The sequence below is a fragment of the Streptopelia decaocto genome, assembly GCF_964273445.1.
Source record: "Streptopelia decaocto genome assembly, chromosome: 1".
NCBI classification, from domain to species: Eukaryota; Metazoa; Chordata; class Aves; order Columbiformes; family Columbidae; genus Streptopelia; species Streptopelia decaocto.
In genome coordinates, this window is record NC_138663.1 from 26,637,172 (window position 1) to 26,653,293 (window position 16,122).

General features: G+C 40.7%; 1 protein-coding gene and 1 long non-coding RNA gene across 2 annotated transcripts in view; both read left to right on the top strand.

The window, feature by feature from the left end:
- LOC309435151 (uncharacterized protein) overlaps positions 1-16,122 on the top strand; it is a gene marked incomplete at its 3' end in the record, with an annotated part of 86,790 nt that overhangs the window by 61,826 nt on the left and 8,842 nt on the right. Inside the window, exons 44-46 of the mRNA XM_082043069.1 lie at positions 12,778-12,896; positions 13,900-14,049; positions 15,019-15,052. Of these exons, the coding sequence (XP_081899195.1) occupies positions 12,778-12,896; positions 13,900-14,049; positions 15,019-15,052 (303 nt within the window). The remainder of the gene's footprint in view (positions 1-12,777; positions 12,897-13,899; positions 14,050-15,018; positions 15,053-16,122) is intronic.
- LOC309436314 lies at positions 114-12,763 on the top strand. Its single transcript, XR_014183323.1, has 3 exons — positions 114-161; positions 9,056-9,141; positions 12,658-12,763. It is a non-coding gene; the product is annotated as an uncharacterized lncRNA (long non-coding RNA).

The window sequence follows — 16,122 nt, forward strand, 5'->3', positions numbered from 1 at the left end:
CCTAAAAAAAGGCAGCAGGAATCAGGTAACGTTTAGTTCATGTGGTTCTGGGTTTAGCTTCATAATCTTTCTGGAGAGGAGTATTTAGTAAAGCATCTGATTGATTTGTTTTGCAGATCTGTTGGAGGAATTAGGTTTAGGAGATGCAGATGATATTGAAGGTATTCATAGCAGTCTCTGTAGTGTTTTGGGTTTTTTTATGGCCAGACACATTGTACTGGCATGTTTTTTTCCTAATACTAAATTAATGGTTCTAGCAAGGTGTTCTGGGAAAAGAAGGTCTACTGAAATACGCCTCTATGCATGTGTGTGCTCCTCCTCTGGTCTGCCATTCAACACTGCAAATACCCTTCCATGATGTGGGCTTCCTCCTCTATACCTGCTGTCATCTCCCCTTTTCAGGGGAGTCCTGAAGTTTGCTTTCCTTCCAGTTTCTCAAAAAAACCCTTCCTGATATTTGTGGTTCCCCGAGCATGTGCCGTAGCTGATTCCGGGCTAGGGATCTGCAATTTAAGCTGTCCAGGTGCTGCAGGTGAGACAGAAAGGATCGTTCTTGGGCTCATCCGGTAGCTGTACGTAGCAGGAATGATTGCTTCCCTGGCTTTTCTCTACCTGTCTGGCAGTTGCTTTGGAACGTGTAGCAAATACATTCCTTTGAGGCTGGAAACTGCCCAGCAGGTTCAGAGGCAGGGGAAGGAAGCGGGGAAGAGAGACAAGGTGGGAGGAAATGACAGTGTCAGCGTGTTGCCAGGAATTCTCTGTTTTTGGAAACAAGGATAAAAGTGACACAGCTAGTTGGTCCACTAGAAATTGGAGGGAGGATATATGACTTCAGTGGTTTTTTAGTTTCCTTGTTTTAACGTTTATTGATTTCCATATCTACTATTGAGATGAGTTTTTAAGAGTTGCTACATTCAGCTATTGAAAATAGAAATGAGAGAGAGGTGAGCAGATCTGTCAGCAAGTACATGAACTTGTAACTTTGAAGTATAGAATACAAATGGTTCCAAGCACCTTGGCATCCTCGCTTTAGGGGGATAAAAAAAGTACCATATTTCTTTTGGCAATAATAGAGATTAAACTTCTCCCTAGGAAAAATCTCTCTCTCTCCTCTTGCTCTTCCAGTCCTCCTCTCCACCACCGCTTCCTCTCGCTCTTCTCGTCTCTCTCATGTCTTTGCAGTGGGTAAGCAAGAGCAGGTCCTCTTGTGCCCTTTGTTTTGTGGTGATAGCGTTTTTGTAAGATGCATAGAGGTTTGTTAAAAGTTGTTCAAGCATGAGTGCTGGTTTTGTCTGTATTACACAATAATGTGAGATGTAGCCCCATAGCGGATCATTACGTTGTATATACGTTTGTATAATATTACAAACACAGAACAACCACCTTTTCGTAGCTCGTTTCGTGTCAGCTACTTTTCTGGTGTGTCTTTATTCATTAGTGCCATGTTAGTGTTTCCCCAGGTGTTATCGTGAAGATCAAGTGTTAAGAAGTACATGTGACAATTTCCTTCCAACTTTTATGGTTGGCTTTTGGTTTAAGCAATTTAGATGGCTTCAGCAAAGCATCACAGTTCCTGCGGCACAAAGCTGTATGACTCTAAAAGGCCTGAATGCCATCCTTCACAAGTTTATTTCATAAATCTGGAAAAAAGGTGCAGTATCTTGCACAACTGAGTGTTCAATGAGAGATTAGATTTCCCGATCTATTTACTTTGTTACTACTCATCAGAACTTATTGAAATATGTTTTTGGGTCAAGAGTGTTGGGTCAGCTTGGATCAGTAGTGTTGTTCCTATCTTTTCTGTATAGAAGAGTAGCTGCTTTGCACTGTCATCTGCACAAAATCACTATGGAAGACAATTGATGAGGAGGGAAATCTCAGAGGAGAGAGGAGTGGTAAAGGCTCATTGGAGAGAGCACTAGAAGTCACATGAGTGAATCCTGAGTCAGTTTTACCTAATGGAGTAGCTTAAAAGAGCTAAATGAAGATAGTCGCATCTGGCCAGGAACCCACTGAGACTGAACCTTTTGTTTGTCTGGTAGAGAAGAGATTTGGATGTTAATCCCCTAAGATAGAAACAACTTTTGCGTGTTTGGCGTGTGTTGGAGCTGCGAGCCCATACTCTGTGTTTCAGTGGCAATGCTGAGGTGTTGAGCGTCTGGGAAGGTGCAGGGTAACACCCCTCTGTCCAGGAAGAGCTTTCTTGGTGGCGCTACAAAACGCGCGTTGTTGCTTCATGATTTTAGTGTGAGGGTGTTTTGGACAGTGTTTCTACATTACCTCCTGTGCAGCGGAAAGCAGTAGTAAGTGCCAGATTCTGGTTCTGTAGGCTGGAGAGCGGGTGACCTAAACTCTGTATCTCACCGGACTGCAGCATGCAGGAGTGTCTTCCTGAATTGGGCTGGGTGTTGCTTGTAGCTGTGTCAGCTGTTGTGCATATCCATCTTCTGCTGGAAAGGAGGCAAGAGGAGGTGGCAGTGAAAAGGAAATACCATGATGTGACCAGGCGTGAAGAAACACTCTCTTCTTAGGTTGTCCTTAGCAAGAGAACCACTGCGCATCTTTTGGATGCAGGGCTTGACCGACGGGGAAAAGCAGAGTGAACTAAAACCACTCAGTGTCTCACTTGTTACCTCATTTATAGGTGCCCTGCCAGCCGAGGGAGCAGAGGAAGATAATGATTCTCCCTGGGATTCCGAGGTACTGTCTGTGGAAGACTCAGGGGTCCCCACCAGAAGGGGTGCATGGAGGGGAGGAGTAAGATCCAGAAGCACTTGAGAGCTTGCTGTTGCCTTGAGCCCTAACGCTGATAAGGCTCGTCTCTTCTACTGCTTCTACTCCATGTTTGTAACCAGGGCCTGGCAGGATTGTTGCTTTTTCACCATGCAGCCCTGTTCTGCTGACCTGGTCAGCGATTTTCCTTAGGGTCTATAACCTAGACGGTTAGCTGCTTCTGATCAGATTCCCTCTACCTTTTGGAGGTGTACTGCAGTCCTTTTTGGAAGTCGGGTTAAACAGAGATACCGCACATCCTGGCTGTATGTGCCCTTTTAGTTCTGTCTGTGGTAATAGGCGGGCTAGAAGAAAATAAGCAGGGTCTGTAGCTAACCCCCTCTGGCTTTGCTTGTGAGAAATAAAAACAAACTCTTTCCTACCCCCTTCTTAAAAATACAGGACTAAGGACTAAATTATTTCTTTCCGTTTTTTTTTTGGGGGGGGGGTAGCCTGAGTTTCTGTAAGCTCTGCCTTGCTAGTCTTCATTCAATCCAAATTGGCCTTGTGACTGGGAGTATCGATGTATTCCGTCACCATGCAGGATACGTGCCTAAGAAACATAAGCAGAAACTTGAATGTCAGCTACTAGTTCAGTACAGAAGTTGGATCACCACAGACCTGCAGCTATTGGTTCGCAACCCACATCTTGAGTTGCCATGTTAGTTTTCCTTTCTGGCTGTCCAGTTTCTCAGTGTGACAGAACAGTTTAGATGAGTTGTCAGGTTTTTGCCTAAGACCTGAAAACACACACAATCTTGGTGTGTCCTTTCCTGGGGTCTTATAAAAGGTTTTTGTACCTCTAATATACTTGATACCATGCTGTGCAAGTTGGCTTTTTGCGTAGAAATGAGTTGAAAATGCATTTGTACCAATTGTCACGCATATGTTTTAGATTATAGAGTCGAATTGTGAAGGTCTGAGGGAAGTATCGTCCGGTGTGTTTCTCCCAGCTGCAGACAGACAAGGAATATACTCCAAGATTGTCTCCGAGGAATGCAACAACGGTAACTTCCTGGGGGACTAGATGTTTGTCTGTAGGCATTTATAGACTAAAGTGAACTTTTATCAGTGTCTGTCTTAGCAATGCTGTTCCGATGTGGGTGCATGCTATAGCAATGAAGTGCTTACTGTTTGAATTAACACCAGTAATCATAGCGCTTGCTGGCCACTTTGTAAAGGAAGTTGTCTTGTTTGCATTCTGTGTGTTCTTTGGACGTGTTTGTATTTTTTTGGATTCAGGTTCTTGTTGCATGATGATGAAAGTGTATGTGTTTTAGGACTGACCTGCCTGAACACTTAAACGTTACTGGATGCTAACGCATAGGAAGAAAGCTGTGATCTGGCTAAACATTTTTACCCCCAGCTTAATTTTTGATAGCTTTCTGTTTCGCTTTGCCTAGGAGCTAAAATGGGACCGAAAGTTCAGGTTTTGTTGCTAAGGGTTTCTGCCTGTGTTTTGTGATACTGTCTCCCTAGCATCTTGAGCATAGGATGGCAGGGAAGTTTTGCTCTTGGGGTAGAACTCTTTCCAGAAGAACTTCTCCTTTACCAGGTGGTTTGTCGATCCTGCTTCTAGGATAGGTACAATAGGACAACTGAAGAAGCTAATCCAGTTTGAGTTTAGTAAGCTAGAAGCAAAACTTGACAAGCTCCTGGGAGCTTCTAAATCGACTTGTTGAGTAGTTGTCATGGAAGTCTGCTTTGTGTGATTCCACTAAGGCAAATTTAAAATCCCTGTGGGAAGGGGGTGAAAGGTCATTATGGTGATCTTTCGAAGGTGTTTTCAATAGTGCTAGACCACCAAGTGAAGTGAAATCAAATACTGTAAATACTTTTTACTTTTAATTTTTGTTTTTTGTTTTGATCCAAAAGTTTTGCTGTGGAGCCGTTCTTAGTAAAACTTCACAGACTCATTTCATGCGAGGACTCAAACTCAAAGATTTAAGCAGAGGATTTGAGAAACATAGGTGGGCCAGTAGATTGTGTGGGTTTGGAAATGATTTAATGCTGGACAACATTTAAGGAAAAAAAGTATTTGGAACTATACTACAAATGCAGATGACAACCAAACAACATTTGTTTGTTTCCTTGCAAGCTAAACCAGAACAATTTGATGAGAACTAGCTCGATTTTTTTTTTTTCTTTTTTTTCCTTTTGCTGAATGACACGTGTGAGGTTTCTGTGTCTGCACCCATGCTTGCCGTGTCCCATCAATGGAAAGGAAAATACTCCTTCACACAAACCACTTGCAGAATTGCAGTCGTAGCGCTGCTGCGCTGTTTTGTGATCATTCGCTATAGCAGACCGGATTTGGTTTTACAAATAATCCTTTTAGAAAACAGGATTCAGCTCCTCAAAAGGACTAAGTATTTTGATTTTGTTCGTTCAACAAGCCCGACCTTATTGCTTCACATGAATTGTCCTAGTTTTGTGATTATTGTTTTTTAAATCCAAGGTGCGTGATGGGAAGTGTGTGGTGTCCATTTCTGGTATAGTCCTACAAATGCTATATGATGAGGCAAATTGAATGTTAGGCATCATACTCTTGATGAAAGAATGCTTTCAACTAATACTTAGCTGTAAACCTGGTGATGTTGAATGGAGTAAAAGAGACCTTCAATTAAATAAAATCACATTTTTCAAAACATTTTTTTTTTAACCTCCAGGCTTTTCAGAGAAACCCAGCAATTCCCAGGTAAGTATTTGTTCATGTCAGATTGGCTACTTGCTGTCCTCATTGAATAGTATGTGGTTACTTTGAAATTGGCCTATTGTCATTGGATTGTGTCTTTTCTAGCTGAAGACTCCAGAATCTGCTTTGGAAGTGAAGGAAACCTCTCCTAAAAAAAGGCAGCAGGAATCAGGTAACGTTTAGTTCATGTGGTTCTGGGTTTAGCTTCATAATCTTTCTGGAGAGGAGTATTTAGTAAAGCATCTGATTGATTTGTTTTGCAGATCTGTTGGAGGAATTAGGTTTAGGAGATGCAGATGATGTTGAAGGTATTCATAGCAGTCTCTGTAGTGTTTTGGGTTTTTTTATGGCCAGACACATTGTACTGGCATGTTTTTTTCCTAATACTAAATTAATGGTTCTAGCAAGGTGTTCTGGGAAAAGAAGGTCTACTGAAATACGCCTCTATGCATGTGTGTGCTCCTCCTCTGGTCTGCCATTCAACACTGCAAATACCCTTCCATGATGTGGGCTTCCTCCTCTATACCTGCTGTCATCTCCCCTTTTCAGGGGAGTCCTGAAGTTTGCTTTCCTTCCAGTTTCTCAAAAAAACCCTTCCTGATATTTGTGGTTCCCCGAGCATGTGCCGTAGCTGATTCCGGGCTAGGGATCTGCAATTTAAGCTGTCCAGGTGCTGCAGGTGAGACAGAAAGGATCGTTCTTGGGCTCATCCGGTAGCTGTACGTAGCAGGAATGATTGCTTCCCTGGCTTTTCTCTACCTGTCTGGCAGTTGCTTTGGAACGTGTAGCAAATACATTCCTTTGAGGCTGGAAACTGCCCAGCAGGTTCAGAGGCAGGGGAAGGAAGCGGGGAAGAGAGACAAGGTGGGAGGAAATGACAGTGTCAGCGTGTTGCCAGGAATTCTCTGATTTTGGAAAGACTGTAATTTGCACAAAGTTATTATGGAAGACAATTGATGAGGAGGGAAATTTTAGAGGAGAGAGGAGTGGTAAAGGCTAATTGGAGAGAGCTTTAAAAGTCACCTCTCGATACTAGCTAGAGAACAGGCAGAGTAAAAGGTGGGGGATTTTCATTTTTGTATGCAGAGAGAAGTCTGGGTGCTGGCAGGTCTGACTTTTCCAGCTTTCAGGCAGATACAGTTGACCAGAAAAGCTTATTCAGTCTGTGTTGCGCAGTGTTCCTCAGAAAACGTGTCCCAGCTCTCCTGTATCCACAAAAAACTTCATCTGTCTTTTAAGCAAAATGGTGGTGTCCATGTTACATGCCGGAAGTGGTCACACGTAGGAAGTCGTATGGTAGGAAGCTGCACGCATGTTGCAGTTTGTGACTTGAGTGGAAACTGGAGGAGTTCCGTCTATCTGAGAGATTGACCGCCCCCTGCTGAACTTGGAGTGGAGAGGCTTCCAGGTGTGGTAGAAACTCGGAGCACACTGGTGTGTCTAGACTCTTCTCATTCTAGGAGATATTGTTACCACTCAAGATGCTTATGTGCAAATTATCAACATACTGGATGCCTAGTTATACCTAATCTGTGCCCCGTTCTTCTTTCTTGAGTTCTTTTTGTTTTGTTTTCTGAAAGGATGTTACATATCACTGTGATGTTGATGCAGATACCCCTCTTGAATTTCATCGGGTTCCAATGCTTCTGGCCACCCCTCCCAATTAGCACTCCAAAAGCTGTGTGCTCAGTGAGGGAGGGACTTGCTGGGTTGTTATCCTGCCATGTTACAATGCTAGTAAGAGGGACAAAGACCCATCTCCACAAACTATGCATAACTGTTGGAGGAAATGAAGATGTTGACCTCCAGATTACAGAGGTTATTTGTATAGAAGCTAAGTGTTTACTTATTCCAAGCGTCCTGGTATTGATAATTTATAACACTCCCTACGGTACCTATCTGCCATCTACAAATGGTCCTTGACTGCCTGCACTTTTGTCCTTTACTTGTACTGCTGGTTGGAGCCTTCATCTGCACCAGCAAACAGCTTGGTACTGGGATATCTATAAGCATCAGGAAAGGCTAAATCTGACTTTTTCTTGTTTTTCAGGATTGCAGAGTAAAAGTGTCTGTTTTCCTTATGGAATACTATCCTTAGATAATCAAGTATCGTTGTTATTATCTTTAATACCTGACAGATTGTCTGAAATACATTATAGTCATCAATAGTTCATCAATAGATCATCATAACAACTCTGACATAAGTGCTATCAGCTCAGTAATGACTAATGTGTGTTGGGAAATGCCTTATGTTAAAATACCCAAAAAATACATTTACAAAAAATCCAGGAAATTGCATCCACCAGTGACTGAGGTGGGAGGAGAAGATTTTTATTTCACACTGTGTAACCTGAGGTTAGGATTGACCTCTGGAAACCTATATGACTGACTGAGGAGCTTAGGTTCCCAATTCAGACATATGAGTTGTGACTCTAAGTTTCTATCTAATGTAATCCCTTTCAAGAAATGAAACTTCCAAAACGAGTCACTTAAAGCAGAAAATGCCAGAAGTGAGTTTGGCCCTGTGAGTTATTAATACTGGATCCTTTTGTATTATTATGACAATACCTATTTTCTCCCTGTCTTGATCACTGTAGGAAGAATACTGTGTAGCTCTTTAGCAGTGAAGCTTTGTTTATAGAAAGGCTGTTGTATAGAACCCATAGAATTGTGGAGCGGGAAAGGAGGTGCAGAGTGCTCAAGGTGAAAAGCCTCCATCTCTGTTTTTAGGTGCCACACTAAAGCTGCTGGGACTTGTTTCTTTCTGAATACTTGAGACTTCAGAGTGTTGTGTGCCTTCCACAAAACCAGTGGCAACGAGTTGCTGCTTCTAAATTGTATCTGGGACTATTTGGAGTCCAATTCTCAGATGTAACAGAGATTCAAGGCAGACACCCCATAATGGGGAGCTCAGACTGAGTGACTGCTTCTGAGGCGTTTGTGACTTGTCCAATATTCCTTAGAGATTCTGGGAGAGGAAAGGTGAATCCAGTTTTCAACAGTACAAGTGAAATGTTTCTCGGCATTTCACAGGCCCGTCTTTGATTGTGCCTCACTTGTTTCTTCTGCAAGGGATGAGGCAGCAGTTTGACTGAAATACTCGTTCCAGAACCACATCTAGAGACAGATTTGTTTCATGCGTGGAGAAAAGCTGGGGCCTTACTGATTTCAGGCTGTGATTTTGTTGTTTGTGATTTTCTGTGCACAACACACAGGGAGGTTAAAATTGCTGGTGGAATGTAGCCAGTTGCTGCATAGCACACAGTGTGTCAGAGAGAAAGAGAGAGGGATATCACGCACCTTTAAGAAACAGGAATTTTGTTATTTGTGACCATGTATATCGATTTCTTTGGCACATTTCCTTTATGCATTAAAAACTAAAATGCCCTGGAAGAAAGGCATTCACACAGATGCATCTTGAATCTGTATGATGATAGTTTTATCTCTAGGAGCTCCCAGATTTGAGGGGAAGTGTTATTTTGCGTTAAGATTTTTCTCACAAATGTGATGATTCAAGATGTACTCTTGGTGTAAATAACTAATCTTAACTCATGCTTGTTATAAAAGTGCTTCTATTTTTCGCTGTAGGTGAGCACTCGGGATCTACCTGTCGTATGTCATCAGCAGCTGAAAAAGAAGACAACAAGGATGCCTTTGAAAATGATGAGATGCCCGTATGTAAAACAAAATATTTTGAATTAGAGTGTGAACTGGTTGATTGTGTTATAGACCAAGGTAAAAAAACAAACCTTACCAGTCAGTAAATAATGCTGAAGAGAGAGGCCTGTAGATGAAAGTTGTCTTACAGTCTGAAGTAAATTTGGATACAATCTTCTAAGGGTGGGGTAAAACCTTTGTCATTATGTTGGATGCTTGCTGTTATACTGACTTGTTTCCAGCTGATTTGCTTATATTTTGACCGGTATTCTTCCTTTTGTGCAGTGCTGACAAACAGTGCAGTCATGCATTTTTTCCCTATACAAAATGCTCATTCAAGTGAAGAGGGAGATTAGTCTATTATATGGTTATCTGCTTGGTTAAACATGCCTGCTCTTCCTCTTTGTGAGAGAAAGATCAAGCAAAACCACTTGAAATATGGTGACCTTTTTGATCCTTTCTCTGCCTCTGCAAAATACGTGCTTGTTTGACCATGGTAATAAGTGTTTGAAAAGGTTGTGGGTTTGGTTTTTTTTCAGAGGACATTCTAGAATAAGGCAGGCATCCTGTTCGTGTTGGGCGTACAGGACAGGGCTGGATAGAGAGGTCTGGAATCTTCTGTACCACCTCGAGGGACAGTGGAGTAAATGATTTCCACCCCACACCCAAGCACCATGAAAGAGGGACATGCTTAATTTTAACAGGCAGAGCAGAGAACTGAAGCCTACTGTAAGCTGGTAGTAGTTGGGCAATGAGCTTGGGAATGGAGAGGCTGAGACAAGTGGTGGCTGGTTGAGGTGCTCCTGCCCTTTTCTGAAGGAGGAATTTGTGTAGAGGGGGAAAAGGGCCTGGCTAATGAGAAGAGAGAGCGAGGAGTTGGATGGTCTTAGCCCATGGGGACCCCAAGGCTGCAGGCCCTGTTGCGAAGGCACCAGGAGCTAAGGAGACACATGGGGAGTGAGGATGTTGGGAGGAGGGTGACAGATGACTGGAGCAGTCGGAGCTATTGAGGAACAGAGCGTGGGGTCAGGGAGATGGGCTGGGGTGGACCTGCGACAGCATGGTACGGTTTCCATACAAGCTTGGGTTCCTGATTTTTTGGGGGATGAGGGAAGGAATGGACAGGTTTCCCTAATTAATGCTTCTCTTTGGAGCTTGGAATGGAATTTAATATTTCTGAATCTTGGGTGAAGATATAGTCCTAACTCTGCCAGTTCTCCATGTGCTGGACAGTGGAAAGCTTGTCATGTTCATCCAGGCTGTATTAGCTTAGCTGGCAGGGGACTGTAAAATGTCAGACAGCGGAGAATGGTGGAGGAAAGAGGGTGAGAAAATGTAGGCAGTTGTGATGAAAAATGGTAATAAAGCAATACAATGTGAAAAAATGAATTGCATTTTGATAACTGCTACCACATACGGAAAGCAGGCAGGATAAAAGGTAAAAGCAACCTTAATGTCTAAATGAATCTAATCCAAGATCTAAACATATCTAGTCCAAGAGAAACTACAGTAGGTCCTTGCATTTTTAAGAAAATGATGATTCAGTGAACCTGTAATTTAGTGTCACTCAATATTTTTTTATTATAAAAACTGCTTTCAAACTTTCTTATTTCTATTATTTCTGTTGAATGCTGAGTTTGCAACAGAAATTACCTAGATTGACTGCAACTTCCTTTTCCTTGGTAATCTTTCTATCTGTACCTGTTTGCTTAAGGGTAAATATATTTTAGAAACTATCAACTTGACACAGAAAACAGCATGGGAAAATCAGACTGACAAAGCAGAAATTCCACCTCAGGAAGCCCTAGTGGCAAATGAGGAATTGCACAGTGCTGACAAGCAGTTAAGTCCAAAACCCTGGGAAGAAAGATACGAAAGAATGTGGGTTGAAAGTGAGAAAAGAGAATTGAAAACAAATTTTAAAAGTATTACAGCAGAGCTGAAGTTTGGTGAAATTAATGAAACTCGGAAAAGTACTTCCCTTGCGGGAGAAATGTCAGAAGTGAAGAGTTCTGGTGTTGTTTCATCTCGTGCAACAGAATCAGATAAGAAGTTAGAAAATAAAGGTGAATTTGGAGATCTTAAACTTAAGCGAGGTGGCAAAGTACCCAAAATGGAAATTGTCATTCCAAGTCTTGGTGTCCTTCCTGATCAAAATAACTTAAATGCAAATCTGGAAGGTAGCTGGAGTACAGATGAAGACGACAGCACAAACCATACAGATAATATAACGGTGCCTCTCGCCAAAGGAGAGGAAGAGAAAAGGCCTGCGATGGAAAGGGAGGAGAATGAAAATGGAAGTAGTAGGAATGTAAGTAGGAATGTAATGGGAAGACCTGAATATTCCCCAAGACGTAACTTAAACACAAGTATTTTGGATGATGTTTCTACTATTCTTCCTAAAATACAATGTGTTTCTACAAGTGATGAAAATGCACTTTTTGTAAGAGAAAGGAAACTTGGAAAAGACTCTGGATTTAATGGTGATGTTCCCAGGGAGTGCCTTATCAACAGTCATAAAAGAGGAGAAACAGAAATTGAAAGTCTTCTTGCAAATGCTCAGCCGTTGTGTGGCACACTGAAAAAGAATCTTGATGAAGAACTAAAACAAGATATGGAAAGATTTAAGAGTAAGGTAGGAGTGCTGCAAATAGTATTCCTGGCTTTGGAGAAAGAGAAGGTACAGCTGCAAAAAGAGGTAGAAGTTCACCTGCTACTCCTTATTCTTTAGTCTTTGTCCATATCAATGGTCCTGTTCACTTCAGCTATTCATCATTAAGGGAAGATGCTTTGTGCAAATTGGGTTTTGTTTTAGTGGAAATACATTAGTTATGAATAAAGAGAGAAGTGGAGAGTTGTCCTTTTCCCCCTTTTTTGGAAAACAGTCTGTGTTACTGTTGCAGTTCAACAGTAGGTGGCACTCAGTTCCAGTGTCAATAATTCTCACTTCTTTGCCAGAAAAAGAAATGCGCACAGTGCTGTCAATTCTGATTCTGAATCAAAGAATGAAAATAGCTTCTGAACAGGGTCTTGAATGATCTATTGATTTGCTGTGGTTTCTGCACGGTGTGTCTTCCTTGTCCTTGGCCAAAATTCCTGTTTGCTGTGAAACCATTTCTGCCTGTGCATTTGGGATCTTTATTCTTTTTACCCTCATTAAGGAGACAGTAGCCCCGCACACTTCCACGTGATTTTTGTTGTTGTGTTTTTACAGCTAACATTGTGCAGTCCTTCTAGCTCTTTGTCCATCAGTAATGCTTTCACTTTTTGTTGTTCGTGTTTTAAAAAACACTGTTGTTTTCTTTCTAAGGGCTGTGTTTTTGTTATCTCTTTAATCATGAGTGAATTCAAAGTACTTTCAATGGCTTAACACACTTTGTAGTGTAATTTTGTGAAAGTGCTTCTCCGTATGAATTTTATTGTTTTTTCTTTGTATATGATTTCGGAGGTAAACACTGAATTATTCAGTCTTGAGTATGGTGTTTCTTCTAGAAATACTGAGAAATACACGCAGTTTAACTTTCTTTTTGTAGGTTGAGAAGGAAAAAAGCAAACAAAGATGTTTCAAAACTGAGGTGATGGCAAACCAGGAAGATCTTGATAAATTAAATCCACCACCAGGCAACATTACTGATCAGCAAATGAAACAAAAGGTTACTCTAAGGAAGAAGGACTCTTCGAAAATTGAGACTGGAAACACTGCAGAAGTCAAAGACGAAAAGAATTTTTCATCTGAGGAGAGGTCGAGATGCATCAAGATGCCAATGAAAGGGTAAACTAAGGAAATAATGTCTAATTTTTATTTGTCATACTACTCTAAGTATCTTTTAGGTTTTCAAATATTGTAGTAGTTGAAGTAGTTTCCTCAATGCCGAAAGCCATGCCGAGTAGTCCACTGCTTCTCAAAAATTTAAGAAAAAACAAAAGAAAATTAAAACCCCTAAGCTCATAATGGAGGTTCAAGTGTATTGATTTATTGGGTGCTCAAAAAAAAAAAAAACCAAACAGACAAATTCCTGCAGATTTCCTTGTCAATACCGAGGCAAAATGCGCCTTCAAAACCAGAGCTGAAGACTGAAAAACTCCCTACTTATTTTTGTAGGAAATGGCCAACCAGGAAATAGGAACTTACAGTTTACTTCACGTTCTCCCTTTTCTAGATTATTTTGAGTGATCTTCATGCAGTTGGTGTTTTCATAAAGTCCAGATGTTCTTTGTCAGGAAAAGGGAAAAGATATTACCAAACCAAGCTCAAAAGTTTGACGATGGCACAGATATTTTTACGCAACCCTAAGCAGGAGTTTTTTTCCTGTCTGTCCTTCAAAGGCATCTCTGCTCTAGGTACTTCCTCTAATGGGGATATGAAATATGTTTCAGCTTAGCTGAATCTAGCTCAGATTCCACATTTCTTGCTCATTCCTAGGGGAACATTATTAAAATACTTGAGTGTCTTCTAGGGTCTTTGGAGTCAACTCTGTATTTTGTCATAGGTATTCTTCATCTCCGTTGTTTCTGGGCAGCATCTTAAGTACATCTGTTACACAGGGCTTTTTTCTGTAAAGCTACTCAGCTGATGATCTCCCTTTCTTTCCCTTTCTTTCCCTTTCTTTCCCTTTCTTTCCCTTTCCTTCCCTTTCTTTCCCTTTCTTTCCCTTTCTTTCCCTTTCTTTCCCTTTCTTTCCCTTTCTTTCCCTTTCTTTCCCTTTCTTTCCCTTTCTTTCCCTTTCTTTCCCTTTCTTTCCCTTTCTTTCCCTTTCTTTCTTTTTCTTTTGTAGTAAACTTTCCCCAAATGCCAAAGTTTCAAAGAAAAATAAAAGACAGGCTTCAAAGAAGAAGGCTGATCAGCAGATGAGCTCTTCTACTGGGAATCATTTTCAAGTACTGGATGACAGCACTTTCAGTGAAACATCTCAAGATGGAAGAAGGTACAGAATAGAAGGAATATTGTAAATAAAACTTTTTCATGATAAAGGTTGACCTAAAAGCTAACGGGAAGTTTTGTAAACCTGAGTGCACAATGATTCTTATTCTTTCATATGACAATACTACCTGATGCCCTTTGTATTCAAAACTACTTGTTTTTAGCTTGGAGTGCTTTGAGCATACCAGCCAAGTTAATGATAAGGTCAGACGTGCACAAATTCTGAATAATTACCTGAGTGTGAGTGTGTGTGTGTGCATAAATATATATATATTTTATCTTTTCCAAAAGAGAGAGGAGAGACTAAAATTACTCTTCCACTGCAGGCATCTTAGTTCTTTCTGCCTTTTGAATTATTTTTTTTTTCCAGCTCTATCCCCTCCCGACTTCTTGCTCGCCCCAAAGTTACTGTTGCGGGAGGCAAAGTGAGAAACAGTAGGTGCTGATGCTGTCCAAGCACTGTCCAGCAACAGCTCAAGCATTGGTGTGTTATCAACACTGCCCTGGTCAGAAAACTAACACGCAGCGATGTGCGAGCTGCTATGAAGAAAATTAACTCCATCCCAGCCAGACCCAGTACACCAGAGAATCCAAAATTAGGCTGCTTTGACCTGTAAGAGAAGGATTCTCAATACTGAAAAGAGCTGAACCTCTAGATTTAAATAGCAAATGCACATAACTCTGTATCTGCATATCTCTCTCTATATATCTGTAGCTGTAAGATTCCTGTCACCTTGGGTAAAGTGCAGAGAATAGTAATTTCAGCTATTTGCTTAATACCTCCTGGCAAAAATACCTTTCCAATAGACATAATGCTACACAAATTTTTTTCAGTCTTCAATTCCATCTATCAAAATTCTCATACTAATTTTTAGTTTAATTCACTACTGACGTTAAGTTTCAGAGCAACCTTAGATATTGTTCGTAATGCAATATAAATATTCCAGTACTGAAATATGTTTCTGTTTTCCAGACCTGCAGCAAAACTAGGGAGTGAAAAGAACAAGGTAATGTAAAATTAATGTCTTGATAAATAGCTTGTGTCAGCCTTCAATCACTTAGATGGGAACAGTGTTTATGTAGTGATCAACCAGATGCACAAATTACTGCTAGTATGCAGCTTTGTAATATTTGAGCCAAATCTATGGACTGTGAATGAGGAAAATGCATCATTCATGCATTTGTAATGATGTGTAATAGTATATAGTTGTATACAGAAAAGCCAGTTTATCTAGTGGAAGAGAGAAACAAGGAATTAAATGCCAAGTGTACCGATTTAAGAGAACAAGTCTTTAAATATGAGACTGACAAAGTAGAAAGAGAGGTAAAGTATACGCTTACAAAGAACAATTTAAAGTTTGTCAGTTCTTGAAATTCTTTTATGTTTCTAAAATGTATCAGGTATAAGTTATGTGCATGGGCTCAAATAATGCTGTTTTATTCTGGTTTGCCTTGTTTCTCTTGGAATTATGGAAGGTGTTGGCGAACAGGATGTTACTGCTCAGATCTGAGCAGTGAACAGAACACAGGTATCTAGGTCTAAGCTTTGATCAAGAAAGGTGATTCTTCTCTAGAACTTTTTTCACCTTTACTTTAGTCCATTTTTGCCCTCTGGAATGATTTTAATTATTTAATGGGTTTTATCTATGTATTGCACTGATGACACAAGTAAGAATGGTATAAAGGGAAGAACAATCCAAAATGCAAGGGTTGAGAAATGAAGATGCAGACAAGTGAAGCGGTGGGGGATGAATTTATATTAAGCTCCTACATTAAAAAAAAAAAAAAATTGCTTTTCCATAAGTTGCTATCAAAATTGAAGAGTATTAGTAGTGTCCAGTGTTAATTTATGGATGTTTTTGGGGGTTCTAAGGGTCCTGCCTGGTCCTCAAGAAGTTCATTTCAGACACTGACCTAAGCTTCCTCTTCTCTGTTTTATGATGTGTGGCCATATTTAAATGTGTTCTTTCTTTGTGACTCTGTGAAAGACTAATTAACTGGACAGAAGACTCATTAGGACATCTGTTAAACTGTCTTTCTGCAAATTCACACAGTACATGAATATGAAACATGCTCC